Source organism: Moschus berezovskii, chromosome 6, assembly GCF_049115385.1.
Source record: "Moschus berezovskii isolate FMDL1 chromosome 6, NW_MosBer_1.0, whole genome shotgun sequence".
Taxonomy (NCBI): domain Eukaryota; kingdom Metazoa; phylum Chordata; class Mammalia; order Artiodactyla; family Moschidae; genus Moschus; species Moschus berezovskii.
In genome coordinates, this window is record NC_142465.1 from 116,253,995 (window position 1) to 116,275,499 (window position 21,505).

Consider the following 21,505-nt stretch of genomic DNA (forward strand, 5'->3'; position numbering starts at 1 on the left):
GCTGGATACCCAGCAGGTGACCTCCAGAAATGACTTCCCTGGAGTCAGATAGGGGATGGATGAGGATGAGGGGAAGGGATAAATGCAGACCCAGAGAGCTGACGAGCGAGGTCAGAGACCATGGAATTAAAGCCTTCCCAGTCTCTCTGGGTAGCCGTCGAGGGCCCGGTGAGTCGGGAGAAGTGCCAGGCATGGAGATGACGTAAGCTCAGATAGTGTTTGTGTGGTGTGTAACCTGTCTGCACACTGCAGTAGGGGCAGGTGAATGCCGGGGGTGGGGGTGCGTGGAGTGAGGGTCTAGGCTGAAGGAAGCCTGCGGGGGTGGGGGAGCACTTTTGAGTTGGGAGGTGACACTGTCTGAGCCCCAGAACCCAACTGCCAGAGTTCAAAGCCCAGTTTTGTCACTTAGTAACTAACCCTGGCAGGTCACTTCATCTCTTTGTGCCTTGGTTTCCTCATCTGTAAAATGAGGGTGATAGTGGTACTTTCCTGCTGCTGCTGCTGCTAAGTCACTTCAGTCGTGTCTGACTCTGTGCGACCCCATAGACAGCAGCCCACCAGGCTCCACCATCCCTGGGATTCTCCAGCAAGAACACTGGAGTGGGTTGCCATTTTTTTCTCCAGTGCATGAAAGTGAAAAGTGAAAGTGAAGTTGCTCAGTTGCATCCGACTAGTAGCAACCCCATGGACTGTAGCCCACCAGGCTCCTCTGTACGTTCCTGCTGCTGCTAAGTCACTTCAGTCGTGTCCGACTCTGTGTGACCCCATAGATGGAAGCCCACCAGGCTCCCCCGTCCCCGGGACCCTCCAGGCAAGAATACCGGAGTGGGTTGCCATCTCCCTCTGCAATGTGTGAAAGTGAAAAGTGAAAGTGAAACCCCACGGACTGCAGCCTACCAGGCTCCTCCACCCATGGGATAAGGAGTGTTAAAAGGATTAAGCATTATATTTAATGCTTTATATAGTATCTTGTTATGTACAGTATCTTACTCTTGGTACATAGTATCTTTTTTTAATTAATTTATTTTAATTGGATAGTATCTTAGTATAGCTTTATAGTTAAAGCTCACCAGGGCTTCCCTGCTGGCTCAGTGGTAAAGAATCCCCCTGCCAATACAGGAGATGCAGGTTCGATCCCTGGGTTGGGAAGATTCCCTGGAGAAGGAAATGGCAACCCACTCCAGTATTCTTGCCTGGGAAATCCCATGGGGTTGCCGAAGAGTCAGACAGGACTTAGCAACTGAACAAACAATTCAGAATAATATCCAGTAAGACAAAGTGCTCAATAAATGATGACTGAACTCTGCATCTTCACTTTTATTCCAGGTTTCATGAGACTGTACTTACTCAGAGTGTATTTTTCTGTGCTGCCGAGAGATAAAGCAGGTACAGCTTCTTCCTTCAAGGAGCACCTAGTTTAGGGAGAGAATGGGAATATGAACACATCCTTTCAGTTAACTAGGATCACTGCTGTGCTTGTGAGCTTGGGGGGCTGTGCTAGGGTGGACTTTGGGGCAGAAAGCCTTCCTGGTAGAAAAGCCACCTCAGCTGAGCTTTAAGAAACACTGGGCATTAATCAGGGTTGTTCTAGAAAAAGCGGGCAGCTTGAACAGGAAGCTGCATGGTCCAAAGTTGCTGGAATGTCACATTCCAGACCAGGCCATGGGCACTCTGTGCCCTGGATGAACAGCCTGGCCTTTGTCCTCCGGGTAGTGGGTGTCATGGAAGGTTTTGCTTGTTTTTAACTTTTTATTCACAGGAAGTTGCAAAAATGGTAACAAAGGGTTCGCTTTACTCTGCTTCCCTTGATGGTGATATACAGCCAATGTCAAAACCAGAAAAATGACATTGGCACATTACTGGACTACAGAGCTTATTCACTTTTCACCTTTTTTTTCTAAATTGATTTATTATTTGTTTGGCTGCGCTGGGTCTTAGTTGTACAGTGCTTGGTGCTCAGCAGCTTCACTGTGACATGCAAACTCTTAGTTGTGGCATGTGGGATCTAGTTCCCTGACCAGGGATTGAATCTGGGCCCTCTGCATTGGGAGGGTCGAATCCTAGCCACTGGATCACCAGGGAAGTCCTCGCGTTTTTTTAAACCTACATTCATGTGTGTATGTGCACGCATCTGGGAGGGTTTTGAGCAAGGGAGTGATGCTGACATGTGAATTAGACAGAGATCCCTGACCAGCAAACAGCAGCAGATTGCAGGGCGCACAATGGTCAGAGGTGACGGAGGGCCTGCTTGTGGAGGTGATGGGTGAAGCGTGGACGAGCGTTTCAGAGGTAAAGCTGGAATTGGAGATATACTGAGAGAAGGATGATGGTTGGATCTATGACTAGAGTTGGAGAGTGATGGAGGAGGAGCAGGATCAGGGGAGAAGCTGCTGAGTTAAGTCTGGAATGTATTGAGTTGGAAGAACACTCAGCTCCACTGGCATGGGCACCAAGGAGGACTTTCTGAACACGGAGGCATCCGTGCTGGGTCATAAAGGATGAGTAGGAATTGTCTGGGGGTGCGGGTGGGGAGGGGGTAGGCATTCCAGGTAGCGGGTTCGGGATTAGGAAAGGCACAGAGGTCATAAGCAGCCTGGGTATTAGGCATCTGGGTGGCATTTCCCACAAGGTAAAAGATGTGAATCTGAAATATTGGGGAGGGGGTGAGCCTGGTGGGAGGAATAGACTTGTGAGTCATCGACATGACTCATGAGATCATGAAATGCAAGAGCTCCTCTGGGGGGAGCAGGTGGAGTGAGGCGACCAAGAGCACTGTCCCTGAAGCCGAAGTCCTGGGCACAGGAGGACGAGGACCAGCAGGCGCAGCCAGCAGTCCTGGAAAAGGTCAGCGAGAAGCTGGCCCCTCCTGGCTCAGCAGGCAGGAGGTCCCCGGGATGGGGAGGACCCTTGGCAAGCACCCTCAGTGGGGTGAGTGTGGGCTTGTCATCAGTTGGGGAGTAGAGTGGGAAGTGTGGACGTGGAGACAGCATAGACAACTCTTTCACAGAATGTGACCAAGAAAGGGAATCAAGGTTGTGCTCGCCAGAAGGGGATTCGGGATCTGAGGAGGGAATTATTTTGAGGGGGTGGGGAAGACTTGAGTGTGATGACAGACGGAGGTTCCTGGGGCTAGGTCTCTTTGCTTAATGGGCAACACTAAAGGTAATGGCTGTGTGCGTGGGCTCGGGGGCGAGGCTGCTAGGGTTTGAATCCCAGCTCTGCCTAGTTCCAGCTGTGTGACCTTGGGTAAGTCACTTAACTTCTCTGTGCCCTCTGCTCCTTCATAAATTGGGAATGATAATAGTCCTGATGTCATAGGATTATGCAAGTCTTAAGAAAGGTATTATGTGGGGTGGGAGGTGGGTAAGTAAGTAAGTGTTAGTCGCTCAGTCATGCCTGACTCTTCGTGACTCCATGGACTGCAGCCTGCCAGGCTCCTCTGTCCATGAGATTTTCCAGGCAAGGATACTGGAGTGGGTTGCCATTTCCTTCTCCAGGGATCTTCCCAACCCAGGGATTGAACCCAGGTTTCCTGCACTGCAGGCAGATTCTTTACCGATTGAGCTACAAGGGAGGGTGGGATGGAGGCTCAAAAGGGAGGGGACATATGTAAACCTATGACTGATTCATGCTGATGGATGGCAGAAACCAACACAATTATCCTCCAATTAAAAATAAATATAAAACAACAAAAAAAGGGAAAGGTATTATGTGTATAGGGATCATGACAGTCCCTGGAACATCATAATCACTGAGGAACTATTAATATTATTACCTGATTGTGAATTTATCTTGGTATCAGTTTTTTCATTCATTTATTCAGCACACATTCATTCTTATCTATGTAATGCTTGGGTTGAATGAATTGATACTCATTCATCCATTTCTTTTTTATCCAAACCACCATTTCCTGAACACTTGCTCTATGTCAAACATGGGCCAGATGCTGAGATTTTGGAGAACCTGGCATAGCCCTTGCCTGGTCTGATGAAGATCTGAGTCTCTAAAATTCTGTCATCTTCAAACCCTTCTCCAAAGTGGGAAAAACATCATGTTTCCTTCGTGGTTCCCAGGTCAATGGTTTGGTCTTTTTCTTAGGAAGGACAGTCCGTGGACATTTTGGCAGTCCCAGAGCACTGGGTTTAAAATCAGGCTACTGGTTCCCATTTGGCCCCTGTCCTACTGTTGGCTTCAAGTCAGTCATCTCATTTTGTATTTTAGATTACAAGGCAAATACTTTCTTCCTGCAAAATGTCCAAACCCTGCTGAGGCATTTAAAGCAGAAGGGAATGTGGTCTGTGTGCTTTTGCCTCTTGGCAGATCCTAGTTCCCAGAAAGAACCAGTGAAACTGGAGAATATTCTCTCCAATGCCTTCTTTATATAAACACACATTACACACAGATGTAATCATACAAACCCAAATGTTCTGAAATCTGTTTCTTTTTTTCCTTTCTCAACCATGTACAGAGGCATCTCCATGACAGTGCCTATAGATAAAATAGCTGCTTGTATTCCATAATGTAGTGGTTTGATTAAGCCAGTTCTTTACTGATGGACATTAAGGTTGCTTCTAGTTTTTTACTCGTTAAAAAAGTATGTCCCTGTACAAATATAATTTGCAGGCTTTTACAAGGATTTTGGGAAGTTAAATTCTTGTAAGAGAAATTTCTGGGTGGAAAGGAAAGGACAGTTTATCATTTGGAAGGGGTTTGGCTGCAAGTAACAATTCTTTGCTCAAAATGGAGTTTATTATTGTCTCAAATGACAAAAGAGGTGGAGCAGTTCCAGGGTCAGTTAATTTATTGTCAGACATGTCATCAAACACCTTCAGTCTGTCTTTCTGCTCTGCCGTCTTCTTAACTTCACTCTGGTATATAGTACCAGAAAAGGGGATTATCACTGCAGTCCCAATTTATTTTTATTTTTTAAGGTTTTTTTTTTTTAATTGAAGGTTAATTGCTTTACAGAATTCTGTTGTTTTCTGTCAAACCTTAACATAAATCAGCCATAGGTATACATAGATCCCCTCCTTTTTGGTATACATAGATCCCCTCCTTTTTGAACCCCACTTCCATCTCCCTACCCATCCGACCCCTCTAGGTGCAGTCCCATTTTCAGTGTGAAGGAAATCTTTCCCAGAAACCCCTTGGCTGATTTCCCCTCCTTCCTATTGGCAGGGATGATGTCACATGCCCTTGCCCAAGCCAATCACTGGTAAGGAAAAGAACCATTATGATTGGTTTAGCCCAGTGCAGGTTCACCTGCCTGGCTGTGTGCAGACAGGAAGTGATGCTGGCTGCTGGGTAGGCAGCTTGCTCGTTTTGGTAGGTGTTGCTTCACAGAGACCTCACCAGTTCACAGGCTGAGTGGGTTAGTGTTGGAGAGTGCTCTTTCCTTCACTTCATTGACCAGGCTCTCTTCTTTCATTAGCTTCATAGGTGAAAAGAGTTGTCTTGTTGTTTTAATGTGTTTTTTTTTTTTTTCTTTAAACTATATTTATTTATTTTGGCTGTGCTGAGTCTTCACTGCAGTGCATGGGCTTTCTCTAGTTGTAGAGAACAGGCTTTCTCATTGTGGTGGCTTCTCTTGTTGTGGAGCACAGGACTGTAACTAACTAAGTCACTTCAGTCGTGTCCAACTCTGTGCGACCCCATAGACGGCAGCCCACCAGGCTCCCTCGTCCCTGGGATTCTCCAGGCAAGAACACTGGAGTGGGTGGCCATTTCCTTCTCCAATGCGTGAAAGTGAAAAGTGAAAGTGAAGTCGCTCAGTTGTGTCCGACTCGTAGCGACCCCGTGGACTGCAGCCTACCAGGCTCCTCCATCCATGGGATTTTCTAGGCAAGAGTACTGGAATGGGGTGCCATTGCCTTCTCCAGCACAGGGCTCTAGGGCTCAGTAATTATGGTGCATGGGCTTAGTTACCCCGGGGCATGTGGGATCTTTTGGATCAGGGATAGAACCTGTGTCCTCTGCATTGGCAGGTGGATTCTTAACCACCAAACCACTAGGGAAGTCCCTGAATATCTTTTCTTAATGAGTTATGTTCCTGTGGATTTCCTGTTTATATTCTTTGCCCGTCTTGTTTTTTTATTATCTTTTAATAATCTTATTTGTCTTTGATTGTGCTGGGTCTTTGTTGCTGCGAGGGCTTTTCTCTAGTCGTGACTCTGTAGTTGCAGTGTGCAGGCTTCTCATTTGGTGGCTCCTCTTGTCGCTGAGCACGGACATTAGGGCACACGGGTTCAGTAGCTGTGGTTCCCTGGCTCTAGAGCACAGGCTCGATAGTTGTGGCACGTGGGCTGAGCTGCCCTAAGGAATGTGGGACTTTGCCAGATCAGGGATCAAACCTGTGTCCCCTGCATTGGCTGATGGATTCTTAACCACTGGACCACCAGGGAAGTCCCCTGAGTATCTTTCCTTAATGAATTATGTTTCCTGTGAATTTCCTGTTTTATGTTCTTTGTTCCTCTTTTTAAGTAATCATAATGATTATAGAATAAAGATAGTTGATAATGAATACGTATCTTGTGTCAAACATCTCATTGAACTTTCACAACAACCCCTGACAGTAGATACTGTCAGGGCGAGATACTGTTAGAGGCGAGGGAAGTGAGACACAGAGAAATTAAGCAGCTCATGTGCAGTTAATAGGGGGCAGATCTTGGATTTGAACCAGCATGCCCCTGGGTGTGAGGTCACATTCCATGCTGACATATTGATGGAATCATTTTCTGTTGGTTCTTTTAATTCACAGCTGTATTTCTGAGAGGAGCTCATTTGAGTCAGGTCCCACTTAGAATTCCTGAATTACAAGAATCTGGACCCAGAGCTGGGGGGAGGGGACCACCCAGTCTGGTGGTGGGATTCTGGGGAGATTGGGGCCTTGGTTTTCTCCTTGGACTTTTTTTTTTTTAGAAAGAAACAAGATTTATTTGGCTTACGTGCTCCTTGCTCTTCCACCGAATGCCCTCTACAAGTCGTGCCTGACCCTCACCCTGGGGGAACTCACCTCCCTCTTTGGCTGAGAACCAGTGATCTTTCAACCACTGTCTTGGTCTGTTCTGGCTGCTATAACAAAATGTTACAGACTGGGTGGCTTAAACAGCAGATATTTATTTTCTCACAGTTCTGGAGCATAGATGACCCAGATCAAGGTGCTGGCAGATTTGGTTTCTGCTGACCGCTCTCTTTTCTCCTTTGCTTTTCGCCTCTCTTCTTTTCACAGCTATTTGTAAGGCCTCCTCAGACAGCCATTTCGCTCTTTTGCATTTCTTTTCCATGGGGATGGTCTTGGTCCCTGTCTCCTGTACAATGTCACGAACCTCCGTCCAGAGTTCATCAGGCACTCTATCAATCAGATCTAGTCCCTTAAATCTATTTCTCACTTCCACTGCATAATCATAAGGGATTTGATTGAGGTCATATCTGAATGGTCTAGTGGTTTTCCCTACTTTCTTCAATTTAAGTCTGAACTTCGCAATAAGGAGTTCATGATCTGAGCCACAGTCAGCTCCTGGTCTTGTTTTCGCTAACTGTATACAGCTTCTCCATCTTTGGTTGCAAAGAATATAATCAATCTGATTTCGGTGTTGACCATCTGGTGATGTCAAGTTATGACCAACCTTGATAGTATATTAAAAAGCAGAGACATTACTTTGCCGACCAAGGTCCGTCTAGTCAAGGCAATGGTTTTTCCCGTGGTCATGTATGGATGTGAGAGTTGGACTGTGAAGAAAGCTGATCGCCGAAGAATCGATGCTTTTGAACTGTGGTGTTGGAGAAGACTCTTGAGAGTCCCTTATACTGCAAGGAGATCCAACCAGTCCATTCTAAAGGAGATCAATCCTGGATGTTCATTGGAGGGACTGATGCTAAAGCTGAAACTCCAATACTTTGGCCACCTCATGAGACGAGTTGACTCACTGGAAAAGACTCTGATGCTGGGAAAGGTTGGGGGCGGGAGGAGAAGGGGACGACGGAGAATGAGATGGCTGGATGGCATCACCGACTCTGTGGACATGAGTTTGAGTGTACTCCGGGAGTTGGTGATGGACAGGGAGGCCTGGCGTGCTGTGATTCATGGGGTCGCGGAGAGTCGGACACGACTGAGCGACTGAACTGAACTGAACTGAACTGACCGCTCTCTTCCTTCTTACAGACAGCTAGCTGCCTTCTCACTGGCCTCATAGGGCCTTTTCTTGGTGATGCCTGCCTGTAGGGAGAGGGAGGGAGAACTGTATGGTGTCTCTTCTAATAAGGAAATCAATCCTATCAGATCAGGACCCTACCCTTATAGTCTCATTTAACCTTAATCACCTCCTTCGAGGCCCTATTTCCTAACAGTCACATTGGTGGTTAGGGCTTCCAACATGTGGTTTGCAGGGGACACAAACATTCAGTCTATAGATTCTACTCTTCCCACCTCCCCAAAATTCATGGTCTCATCACATGCAAAATGGATTCATTCCATCGCAATAACCCCCAAATTATCAACTCATTCCTGCATCAACTCTCAAGTCCAGGGTCTCATCTGAATCAGATATGGTTGAGACGAGAGGGATGATTCATCCTGAAGCAGAATTCTTCTCCAGCTGTGAACCTGTGAAACCAGGCAAGTCACAGGCTTTCAAAGCTCAGTGGTGGGATGGGCATGGGACATACATTCTCCTTCTCAAAGGGATTCATGGGAAAGAAGAAAGAGGTCACAGGTTCCGAGTATGTACAAAGCCCAGCGGGGCAAATTCCATTCGATTTTAAGGCTTGAGAAGCATCTTCTTTGGTTTGATGTTCCTCCTTCCTGGGCCCCTGTGGCGCAGCATCACCCCCACAGCTCTGCCAGCACTCTGCCCCGCAAGACTCTGGGCTTGTAGAAAAGGAAGCAGTAGCCCCACCCTTTGAAATGGAGCCGGTGGCCCTGAGGATCCCTGATCACCTTAGGGTTATATTTCCTTTTTCTTAAAGAATAGAGCATGTTTGTAGCCACATAGCTCTGTTGTCCTGTCCTCTAGAATTTCGGAAGTCCTACAGCCTTCTCTTCGCTCTTTTTTTTTTAAGCTCAAGAAGAAAAATGATCTCTTTTTCCCCCCCAGACTCTAAGCTTTTCATTTTGTATTGGGGTATAGCCTATTAACAATGTTGTGGTAGTTTCAGGTGGACAGTGAAGGCACTCAACCATGCACACACATGTATCCATTCTCCCTCAAACCCCGCTCCCAGCCAGGCTGGCACATAACATTGAGCAGAGTTCCATGTGCTATACAGTAGGTCCTTGTTGGTGATCGATTTTAAATATAGCAGTATGTACATGACCTTCCCGAAGTCCCTAACTATCCCTTCCCCTCTGGCAGCCATAAGTTCGTTTTCTAAGTCTGTGAGTCTCTTTCTGTTTTGTAAGTCCATTTTGTATAATTTATTTTTAGATTCCACATATGAGGGATGTCATACAATGTTTCTCCTTCTCTGTCTGACTTACTCCACTCAGTATGGCAATCTCTAGGTCCATCCATGTTGCTGCAAATGGCATTGTTTCATTCTTTCTAATGACAGCCTTCCTTCATTCTGTCATTCAGTTTTCTCTGTCCGCTTCAGTTCAGACTGGCGTCATTTCTGCTGCTATAATCCCATCTCTGTTTCTGATTTCTGCTGATGGCTGGTTTGATCCATACTAACCTCTTTACCAAACAGTTGTTCAGCCACACACCAAACAGTTGTTCTGGTGTGCTTTTCAGAACACTCCTCCTTTTATTGCAATATGGATACATTATGGCTGTAGATATGGATAGTTCTGGTTCCTTTTGTTAAACAATCCCTTCTTCAGTTCACCTCTCTTCTCTGCATTTTAGCATAAACAGTAAGGAGGACCTGTGCCAACACTTCTATACTTGGCTTAGACCCGTGCCACTGCGTCTATACTCCTCTGCTACATACCCAGTTTCATCACTTGCAAAGTCTACCCTCCACCAAACACAAGAACACAGTTCAGCCAAGTGCTTTGTCACTTTTTAACAAGGATCACCTTTCCTTCAGTTTCAGGTAACCTATCCTTCATTTTCATCTGAGATCTTACCAGAATTGCCTTTTGTGTTCATGTTTTTACCAGTGGAGAGGCAGAGACTATGGTTCGATCCCTGGGTTGGGAAGATCCCCTGGAAGAAGGCATGGCAACCCACTCCAGTATTCTTAGGTGGGGAATCCCGTGGACAGAGGAGCCTGGCGGGCCATAGTCCGTGGGGTTGTAAAGAGTCAGATACGACTGAGCGACTGAACACGTACACATTTTTACCAGCAGTCCTTTCATGGCAGTCTGGGGGCTTTTGTAGCATGGACCTCAAACCTTTTCAGTCTCTGCTCGTCACCCGGCTCCAAAGCCGCTTCCATGTGTTTAGTGCTTGTTAGAGCAGCACCCCACTTCTCAGTGCCAAAATCTATATTCGTCTAGACAGTCCGCCAGAACAAAACTCTGGATCAGAACTCTCTGCTCGTGACTACATGAAGCCTGAATTCCTTCCTCAGAGGCTGCGTCTCCAAGTACAGTCACACTTAGGGCTTCAACATACGCATTTGGCCAGGGACACAAACATTTAATTCATAACAACCACCTGTAAAAATGTTCTTCCCAGAGGAGGGAAACTGAGAAAATGGGAGGGATGTGGGGCATTCGGTGCCTCCTGGGGCTGGCGGGGAGGGCATGTCTTTGTTCACCTGGCATTTGTTAAGGAGGCTGTCTGAGGCCCATCTCTCCAGGCCTTTTGACCCAGGCCCCACCATCCCTACATGGTCATGAACAACTTCCCTAGCCTCTTGGAAGCACTATTTTCCTGCCTGATGGGGTCATAGTGAAATTTAAGTAAATATCATTTGTTTAATGACAACATGTTTTCATGTAGGGCAGACCTGCCTACTCACTATGCTCCCTATTACCCACCCCAGTCCATCCACACTGGCCTTCCTGTTCCTCCTCAAATACGCCAACCAGTTTCTACCTCAGGACGTTCACACTCTCTGTTCCTTTTGCCTCAACACTTTTCCCCAAACATTCACAATGACTTGTACCCTCTGGTCATTGAGGTCTCTGTTCCCGAGTCCCTTATATAATTATAGCACCCTGTCACTCTATCTCCTTATTTTCTCCGTCATTATTATAATTTAAATCTACTTGTTCCTTTGATTTTTAAAAAATATGTATTTATTAATTTATTTGGGTGCACCGAGTCTTTCATTGCATACGGCACACAGGATCTTTGATCTTCACTCTAGCATGTGGGATCTAGTTCCCTGACCAGGGATTGACCAGGCCCCCTGCGTTGGAAGTCTTAGCCACTGGACCACCAAAGTCCCCTAAATCTAAATGCTGTGTCCCTCCTCCCCCAGAACATGTGCTCTGTAAACAAGGGGAGACTTTGTCACCTTTGTTCATTGCTGAATCCTTAACAGGCCCACAACAGGGCGGCATTTCTCCAGCTGATGGCAGGTGGCTGGTGGCTCTTCTAAAGCTCTTTTTTTCATCTGCATATAATGGACATACAGCAAGTGTTGACTTGAATATTCAGCATAGGAATTCTGATCTAACAGCCGTCATTTATTGTCTGCTGTGTACCAGGCCCTGAAATGAGTGCTTTGTATGTATTAATCCTGTTGGTGGGCACCAGTTGTAATCTCCGATTTACACAGCAGGAAACTGCTGCTCGTAGGGGATCGGAACCCCTCTGCATAGCCCACATGCGTGGCTGCACTCCTGCTTTGGGATTTTGGTGGTCAGAGAAACGCATTCATGCCCACTGGCTGCAGAGCCTTCATACTGCCTGGGGCAGAGAATAAAAAGAATGTTTATTCCCTGGCATGAGGTTCAGATTTGTCAGGAATTACCACTAGGATGATTGCAGGCAGCATTTGTTTCTGTTAAGTCTGTTCAGACCTCAGGGCCTAGAGAACTGATGCAGAGATGCGTCTGTGACCCCCGAGGTTTTCTGAGAAGACTGTGGGCTGAATGGGGCCCAGGGGGGTCGGAGTGGGGGAGCAACAGGGCACGTGTTCCCACGAGGTGTGCGCTGGTGTGGGGAAATTGACCGGCAAAGGTCAGGAGAGGCTCTCGGCTGGGGAGGATGGGGTCTGATCTGTGGTTTGAAAGACCCCTGTGATGGCATTGAGGAAGTGGGGGCAGGCAGCACCCTAGGTGGTGGGGAGGGACAGATGGGGAGACCATGAGTGTGGTGGCCATGGGCATAGCAGCTTTGGAGGTAGTCACTCTGGCCACGCCCCGGGCTGCTGGTGGTCCAGGCCTCCTTGGTCCTTCTTCCCTCCCATCCCCCACTCTCCCCCAGCTTCCTGGCCAGTGCTGGGCTGCGCTGTTGTCTTTCTACCCAGTGAGCCTCTCTTCAGGGTGAGGGCTGGGTCTGACCCCAGGCTCCCAGGAAAGGGGTAACTGAGTGGGGGATGGTGCTGCTGGAGCGAGTAGGGCGGCTCCATGGAGGAACTGGGCTTGAAAGCCTGGTTGGAGTTTCTTTATAAGGACGGATGGAGGAGCATGGCAGCTCAGGCAGAAGGAACAGCAAAGGTGGAAGCCTGGAGGCAGGAAGCCCCCCGGGCCGTCTGGCTGGAGCCCTCATGTGGGGCATGGGTGTAAGAATGATGAGCGCTTGTATCACAGACAGGGCCACCGAGGGCCAGGAGACCCACCAAGCGGCCCGCTTGGGGAAGCGCGGGCAGCCTGGGGCCACTGCTGCCCACCTCCTGCAGGAGAACAGGGTCTCAGCGGTTGGGTCCGTCCCAGGAAACACTTGCAGCGTCTTTGGCCAGAGGAAGTGGATGACACACACTCGCCCGGTTGTTGGACTGTCGCTCCGAGCCAGGCCTTCCGCACCTGTTATCTTCTGAATCCGTGACAGCCAGCGCGTCGGGAGCGCCATCAGCCCCACTTTCCCCGCCCGTCAGGCACATGAGCAAGATCCAGAGTCACGTGGTGTGCAAATGCTGGCCCTCACACCCGGGTCTGAGTCCAGAGTGCTGGCCCAAGGCCCTGGCAGGGCCGACAGATGCATAGTGAGTGCTTGCCTGTGGCCCCAGTCCTGCCTGGGGTGGGGAACGGGTGTGAGCAGCGCTGCTCTGGGAGCCTGAAGACGCAGCATGGCTCCAGCCCTCCTGGGACAGACCGGCGGAAGGAGTGAGGTTTCCGTGGCCTGAGCCCCTCGCTCTTAACACTCTCACTCGTCTCCTTGAAGCCTCAGGGCCGCCCTGCCCGACCTGGGCCGCACGGCATCTCACAGCTTGGAGTGTGAGTAGGGCTGTGGCCTCTGACGAGCTGGGTTCCAGCCAAGGGTTAAGTGACCTTGGGAAAAAGACTTCATTTCTTTGTGTCTCACTTTTCTCATCTGGAAAACGGGAATAGTGACCCCCTGCCCACTTATCTTATGTGAGGACAAGGTGGTCGAACCCGGGGTGGGGAATAAAGAACAAGGAAGCAGAGAATTTTTAGAAAGTATCAATTTGGTACACTTGCTGCCTCTCCAAACTAGTTAGGTGTTTTTTATACTTTTTTAGACCTCTTTGCCAGTGAGGCAGTGAGGATCCTCTCCCTATGTCTGCATATCAGCCCTCTGAAGATGTGCGGGACTGAGATATGAAGCCGGAGGGGTCCTGCAGTCCCTGGCTGTCCCATCCCCCAGCCTTGCCTGAATCCTCTCACAGTAACAGTTTGATGGGCAGAGCCTGGAAAGGGCCTGGGAGTGGCTGGGATAGAAAGTGCTGGCCAGCGGGGCAGTGAGTGCCCCAGACTCAGTTCTTCCCCTGGGGTAGGCCTGGCCCCCTCGGGGCTGTCACTGGGCGGGATCAGCTAAGCTCCATGGTGGCATGGAGGAGGAGCCCAGCAGGCTGTTTGGATCTGGCCAGGAGCTTCCAGCTCCCGGCGGGGAGGGGGCCCTCACCCTGGAGGTACCAGACTCCTAGCTGCTCTGCCTGCGCCTCCCTTCTTCTGAAGCACCCCCACCTTCCATTTTCATTGTCTTCATCTCTGGAGCAGATCCCTGCATGAGTTCAGTGCCATTCACTTGCTATGCAGCCTTGGGCCACCCCTCAGCTTCCCTGAGCCTCGGTCTCCCCTCATCCATAACATGGGGAATTCACACCACCTCGCCGAAATGGTGTGGGTACCAGGCCACCGCGGCCTGGTGTGGAGGCCAGCCAGCTTATGACGGGGGCTTCCTGAGCTTCAGTTTCCTGGTAAAATGGGGACAAAGTGACACCCACCTCAAGACTTCCCTAGTGATCCGGTGGTTAAGACTCCGTACTTCCAATGGAGGGGGCATGAGTTCAATCTCTGGTCAGGGAACTAAGATCCCATATGCCACATGATACCACACACACACAAAAAATTGATACCCACCTCCTGGCAGATCCAGTGAAGCCTGATACAGAGGCCTGGCCCACGTATGATGCTACACTGTAGCTATAATCATGGCCATGCTGGCATTTTCTGTGTTTCTTCTCTCTAAACTGTGCTTGCTGGTAAAGCAAGACTTTTCCCTTGACCTTGAGGGTGTCCTGTGCAGTTTGGCAGCCCCAGACATGTGTGGGGAAGGGCGAGTGGCCTTCATGAACCCCCCGCCCATAGAAGGTTCTGTACAAAGTCAGGGTCCAGTGGGGGTGCAGGTGTGGATGGAGAGCCATGTACTGGAGGTCTGTGTGGACCCTGAGACAGGTCTCCGCCCTCAGGGACACCCCGACACCCTGTGAGATGGGGTGAGCATGGAGTGAGGGAACACACGGTGGGGAGGTGGGGGTGGACGGCAACCGGCCCCGCTTACTTCCTGATGGACGGCATTCTCTCCGCAGAGACTGATGGAGAGGCAGAGACGAAAGGCGGACATCGAGAAGGGGCTGCAGTTCATTCAGTGAGTGTGTGTTTGGGGCCGGGAGGCGGGGAGGTCAGGGGTGGCAGGGTGCGGTCCTCTGGGACATCCCAGAGCACAGCTTCTCCAGGGCTCCCTTTTCTTGCTTACTGAGCTTTTGCTGTTCAGGCTGCCCTGTGTGTTGGGGAGTGAGGAGGTGGTACAGGTTGGGAAGGGGCTGGCAGGGCAGGGGCCGGGGGTGCTCCTAACCCTGAGCCATGATCTCCACGTGCACACACACTTCCTGACCCGACCCTGGCCACCCTGTGGTCTTGTCCAGCGTATCATTTTACCCTCCCCATCCACGCATGCTCCTACGCTCCCTGTTAATTCTCTTGCTTGTCTGTGCACATCCCATAGTAAGTCAGTAGTCTTTGCTTGCTGAGCACGTCTTTCCATTCCATGCTGGGCCCTTCACATCTGTTGTCTCTCTCGTCTTCACAACGGCTCAGTTAAGCAGGTGGTTTTATCTCCATTTTGCAGATGAGAAAGCTGAGGCTCAGAGAGGCTAAGAAATTGGTTTACAGTCACACAGCTACTAAGCGACGGAATTCTAACCCGGGTCTTGCAGACTCCAAAACCCAAATTTCTTTCCATTGTTTGCCGCTGGTACCCATATGCCGTGTTGGTTTTATCATCTTTTTCTTTACACACAAAATATTTTTATTAACTCTTTTCTCTCTCTGAAATGGACCCTCAGAGGCACATTTATCGTGACTCTGATGAAGTGTAAGCTTCCAGCCCCTCATTTGCAAGAGTTCTTTCCAAAGCCCTGAAAGACTGCCTCGCAATTCTTTGTTTCTCCTTTTGTGTCCTTTATCTTAAATACGACTCCCGACAAAACTGGAGTTTGCACATACCAACACTCGTTGTTGTTGCTGTTTAGTAGCTCAGTTGTGTCCAACTCTTGTGACCCCATGGACTGTTAGCCTGCCAGGTTCCTCCATCCATGGAATTTTCCAGGCAAGAATACCGGCATGGGTTGCCATTTCCTCTTCCAGAGGGTCTTCCTGACCCAGGGATCAAACCCACATCTCCTGTGTCTCCTGCACTGAACAAACCCTCATATACTCCCTGATTTTGTGCTCACGCAGACCTGCAAAATGCAACCTGCCTTTTCAGCACAAGCTGGGTCCTTTTCCACACACAGACACACACACACATGATCTGCTGTGTGTTTATATTCTCACAACACGCTCTCCTTCCTCAACTTGCAAAACGGCCACTTTTCCTGGCTTCTGCCAGCTCAGAGCTGTGGCCTCCTCCTTCTTGACAGGGGGCTCGTCTTCCATCTGGGGGAGAGTGTTGATCTTGGTCAAATGCCCAAGTTTTTCTCAGAGGCCATTCTGAAGAACAAGGCAGGCCTTGGGAATCCTGTCTGTCGTAAGAATTCTATCTTCAAGTCACTGATTTCTGCGTAACTGGACCTCCAAGCCCCAGACTTCAACCCCCATCCCGGCGCCCCTTCTTCCTGTGGTCTCAGCGTCTGCGAGAAACACAGAGAATGCCCCTTCCTTCTCCAGATCATTGCGCTTAGGGTGAATGTTAGCTGTGTGTCCTCCTTCCGCTTCCCAAAGGGGAACTCTGAGGAGGTCTAGCAGTGGGACACCCTCCCAGGAACTCACACGTTGGTCTCCTGAGGGACTACAGGTTATATGGTCAGGTCTGATCTTTTAAAAATGGCTGTTTCCTTACGTGCCGACTTCATGTGCTTAGCTGGGCACCGAGCACCGTAGGAGCCATGAAGTGATCCGGACAGGTGGGTGAGGGGCTTGTGTAGAGCCTTAAACACCAGAATAAGGTGACCTTACGGACAGAGTGTGACCTATTGAAGATGAAGCTGAGGCTGGAGGAAGAGAGGTTAGAGGTGGAAGATGAGTTAGGAGGAGAGCGGCGGGCGGCCAGGGCTGAGCGAGGAGGCCCTGGTTTCTGATGGTGGCCGGCCCCATTGTCGCAGTCAGGGACACCTCCCCCTCCCCACAGGGGACCTCCGGGGTCTCCGCTCACCACTTGACACTCACCAGCTTCAGTTCAGTTCAGTCGCTCAGTCGTGTCCGACTCTTTGCGACCCCATGGATCACAGCACGCCAGGCCTCCCTGTCCATCACCAGCTCCCGGAGTTCACCCAAACTCATGTCCATCGAGTCAGTGATGCCATCCAGCCATCTCATTCTCTGTCGTCCCCGTCTCCTCCCACCCCCAATCCTTTCTAGCATCAGACTCTTTTCCAGTGAGTCAGCTCTTCGCATGAGGTGGCCAAAGTATTGGAGTTTCAGCTTTAGCATCAGTCCTTCCAATGAACACCCAGGATTGATCTCCTTTAGAATGGACTGGTTGGATCTCCTTGCAGTCCAAGGAACTCTCAAGAGTCTTCTCCAGCACCACAGTTCAAAAGCATCAATTCTTCGGCAATCTGCTTTCTTCACAGTCCAACTCTCACATCCATACATGACCATGGGCTTAGGCTGCCTTTTATTTTTGACTGCTCCATGACATATGAGATCTTACCTGCCCAACCAGGAATTGAACCCATGCCCCCTGCATTGGAAACACAGAGTCTTAACCACTGGACCACCAGGGAAGTCCCTCTGTTTGTCCCTCAGTCATGTCTTACTTTTTGCGACCCCATGGACTGTAGACTGCCAGGCTTCTCTGTCCATGGATTTCTCTAGGCAGGAATACTGGAGTGGGTTGCCACTTCCTTCTCCAGGGGATCTTTCTGACCCAGGGTTTGAACCCATATCTCCTGCATTGGCAGGTGGATTCTTTACCATCTGAGCCGCCAGGGAAGTCCCAAAGCTGTTCTTTTTTGCCCAGGTATTAACAGTGGCTCCAGGCAATAGAAGGAGCCCCAGCCCTGCTCTCTGGCCCTTGCTTGGACCTGCTGTGTGACCTTGGGCCTGTCACTGCCCCTCTCTGAATGTCTGATTTCCCCTCTGTGACATGAGAGACCAGAAGACAACCCCCAGCTTCCCTTCCAGTGCTGCCATGTAGCCTCACAAATGTGCCTTGGGCTCATGCTTTCTTTCTCCTTTCTCCCTGAAGGCCCTTCCCCGCCCTTCCTTTCTTTCACACTTTCTCCTGGACTCAGCTGTTCTGAGCTGGCATTGTTTCAGCAGCTCACAGATAGGAGAGGGTGCCTAAGAACCCACCTACTTTGCTGAGTCTGGCAGGACGGGTTAGGTTCTATGTGCTGGGCGTTGGCTGGGGTTGTGTATGTCTTGTGGGCAGGGACAGAAAAAGTGTGGAGACTCCCAAATGAGTGGCCCCCAAGGTAGACTGAAGTTGCATGTTTGGTTTGGGGGGACATGGTCGTTCCCAGGGACTGGTTTCTTAGGCAGAGGACAGCCAGCCAGAGCTCCTTCTCAGCAATGTGCACCTGGAAAGGTCTATACAGTCAAAGCTATGATTTTTCCAGTAGTCATGTATGGATGTGAGAATTGGACCATAAAGAAGGCTGAGCACCAAAGAACTGATGCTTTCAAATGGTGCTGAAGAAGATTCTTACAAGTCCCTTGGACAGCAAAGGAGATCAAACCAGTCAATCATAAAGGAAATCAACCCTCAATATTCATTGGAAGGATGGATGCTGAAGCTGAAACTCCAATACTTTGGCCACCTGATGTGAAGAACCAACTCATTGGAAAAGCCCCTAATCCTGAGAAAGATTGAAGGCAACAGGAGAAGGGGGTGGCAGAGGATGAGATGGTTAGAAAACATCATCGACTCAATGGACATGAATTTGAGCGAATGCTGGGAGATAGTGGAGGACAGAGGAGCCTCGTGTGCTACAGTCCATGGGGTCACCAAAGAGTTGGACATGACTTAGCAACTGAACAACAACAGCAGCACCTGGGAAAGCCTGGCTGCTAGGCCCTGGGGCAGAAGCAGGACCTTCCACCATCCTTTTGTAGGAGAGAGGGCCAGCATAGTGTTGATTTAGGGGAAGAAAAAACCAAACTGCTGTCCCCTCATCTCAATCCACAAGGTGATGTCTGAGGTCTGAGCTGGGGGAACCAGCTCCCAGGCACGGTCTCTAACCTGTGGCTCTGGCTCCTGGGTCTCTGGGAGGCTGAGAACCCTGGGCCCATCCAGACCGTGTGTCCTTCTCCTTTTCCTGTAGGTCGACTCTACCCTTAAAGCAAGAAGAATATGAGGTGAGCATCAGGGGATGGGCTGGGGGAAGGAAAAGGGCAGGGTGTCCCTGGTGGGGGACATGGGGCTTGGGTGACAGGGCCAGAGCTGGGTGCAGAAGAACCCCTGAGCACCCCCATTTCCACGCCCTGCTCTGGCAGGCCTTCCTGCTCAAGCTGGTGCAGAACCTGTTCGCTGAGGGCAATGACCTGTTCCGGGAGAAGGACTACAAGCAAGCACTGGTGCAGTACATGGAGGGGCTGAACGTGGCCGACTACGCGGCCTCCGACCAGGTGGCCTTGCCCCGGGAACTGCTGTGTAAGCTCCACGTCAACCGGGCTGCCTGCTACTTCACCATGGTGAGCTCCCCCCACCCCCCCAACCCCCCGTCCCACCCGGACGCCCTCATGGCCGCTCCGCCCCCATGCCCCTCGCCCCTCCCTCTGCTCCCAGGGCTCTCAACCCAGCGCACAATGGACTCACCTGGAGAGCTTCTAAAGGACTAATATGTAATAAAAAGTGTTGTCATGATATGGAGCCCAAGCCCTGCCCCAGATGAGTTAAGTTAGGTTCTCAGAACAGCCTGGGCCCTGGCAGGAGTCTGTGGGCCATCAGGGCTGAGGACCGCCACCCTTATCACCGTCTCTTTCTGCAAACCCCCTCCTCATCCTCCACCACCTTCCTCCTTTCTCCAGACTTCAGGTTCTACCTTTCCCTCATTCTTGCAGCTGTAGCCTTCTCCTCTTCCCTGTCCTCGCTGAGGGCCTCAGTCATTCCCCAGATCCTACAGGGCTCTGCAGTGGGCTCTGCCGAGGGTTAGGGTTAGGGGTGTTGGGTCTGGATGAATGGGTCTACCAGATGCCCATTCACGTTGTATTCTGTGTGCTGAGCCACCTTCCTGATGTTGCCTCCTCTGGAGATGCCTGTGTTACTCGCAGTCTGTGATCTTCTGAGTGGCCGGGCTCGTGACTGTAGAATTCAAAGGCCCTTCCCCTCCATGTCCTGCCATTGCTCCTTGGCTGGACAACAAACACCCTTGACTGGGTCTGAACACCAGAGCTGTCTCCTGGAGCCCTCGCCCCACCCCGTCTGCGAGGAAGGGAGGAGGTTGGTCCTCTGTCCCAGTGGAGGCAGGAGGCTGGGGAGGGAGGGTAACAGGCTGACGGGCGGCCCCCTGCTCCTCTCTGGCAGGGCCTGTATGAGAAGGCGCTGGAGGACAGCGAGAAGGCGCTGGGCTTGGACACCGAGAACATCCGGGCGCTGTTCCGCAAGGCGCGGGCCCTGACCGAGCTGGGGCGCCACAAGGAGGCCTACGCGTGCAGCAGCCGCTGCTCCCTGGCCCTGCCCCATGTGAGTGCCGCCTCGCTCGCGGAGGCCAGGCTCCCCGTCCTCTCTGGGCCCAAGTGCCTCACCCCTCTGAGCCTTGCTTTCCTCTGCTGAGATGCTGATATTAACACCAGGCACTGCTAAACATATACTTGTGTATTAGCTTAATATTCAGGTTCTGTATTAACTTACTTAACCCTTGAGAGAGTCCTATGAGATAGACACTATCATTATCCCCATTTTAAAGATGAGGAGACAGAGGCATGGAGAGGAGGGAACTTACTGAAGATCCCAGTGAGGGGTGGCAGTGTTGAGACTTGAACCCAGTAGTCTGACTCCTTGTATATATATATATATATATATATATATATATAAAATTTTGGGGGGGCTTCCCTCATGGCTCAGCTGGTAAGGAATCTGCTTGCAACACTGGAGACCTGGGTTCAATCCCTGGGTTGGGAAGATCCCCTGGAGAAGGGAATGGCTACCCACTCCAGTATTCTGGCCTGGAGAATTCCAAGGACTGTAGAGTCCATGGGGTCACGAAGAGTCAGACACGACGGAGTGACTTTCACTTTCCCTTTTGTTTGTTTTTGGCTGCGCTGGGGTTTCTTTGCTGAGTGGGCTTTCTCTAGTTGCGGTGAGTGGGGGCTACTCAAGTTGGGAGCTTGGGCTCTAGAACACAGGCTCAGTAGTTGTGGCTCACGGGCTTAGCTGCCCCGGGGCATGTGGGATCTTCCTGGATCAGGGATTGAACCCACGTCTCCTGCATTGTCACTGAGCCACCAGGGAAGCCTGAGCAATCTGCCTGTTAATCTCCACCCCTCTCCGAGAGTCCAGGGTTGCAGTGAGCACCTAATGGGGTGTTGTGTGTGTGGGATCCTGACATCCAGGGTGTCATTAGGTGGAGAAGGTCAATGGGAAAATCCAGTCAAAGGTCTTGCTTGCCCCAGCTCAAGCACAGCTAGGCACATGTCCCCTCGCCATTTATCCATCAACTTAACAAATGTTTACGAAGCACCCACGGAGTGTCCAGATCTGTGCCTTCCAGGGACCCACGGTCTGAAGGGAGACACGTGGAAACAGCCCTGAGGTCTAGGCCTGTCTGCATGGAGCCTGGCATGATCCTGGCAAAGCCCCTCCTCCCCTCTCTGCAGATC

General features: G+C 50.4%; 1 protein-coding gene across 7 annotated transcripts in view; it reads left to right on the forward strand.

Annotated features, from left to right (window-relative positions):
• The window catches only part of ZC3H7B (zinc finger CCCH-type containing 7B), a 60,148-nt gene that overhangs the window by 10,990 nt on the left and 27,653 nt on the right, over positions 1 to 21,505 (forward strand). For 4 of the 7 annotated variants that reach the window (XM_055394552.2, XM_055394555.2, XM_055394556.2 and 1 more), the window contains exons 2-5: positions 14,830 to 14,888; positions 19,009 to 19,042; positions 19,181 to 19,378; positions 20,211 to 20,369. In XM_055394552.2, coding sequence (XP_055250527.2) covers positions 14,836 to 14,888; positions 19,009 to 19,042; positions 19,181 to 19,378; positions 20,211 to 20,369 — 444 coding nt within the window. In that variant the 5' untranslated portion in view covers positions 14,830 to 14,835. Of the gene's footprint in view, positions 1 to 1,326; positions 1,387 to 9,845; positions 10,036 to 14,829; positions 14,889 to 19,008; positions 19,043 to 19,180; positions 19,379 to 20,210; positions 20,370 to 21,505 lie in introns of all 7 variants that reach the window. The other 3 variants (XM_055394553.2, XM_055394554.2, XM_055394558.2) reach the window with 3 other exon arrangements.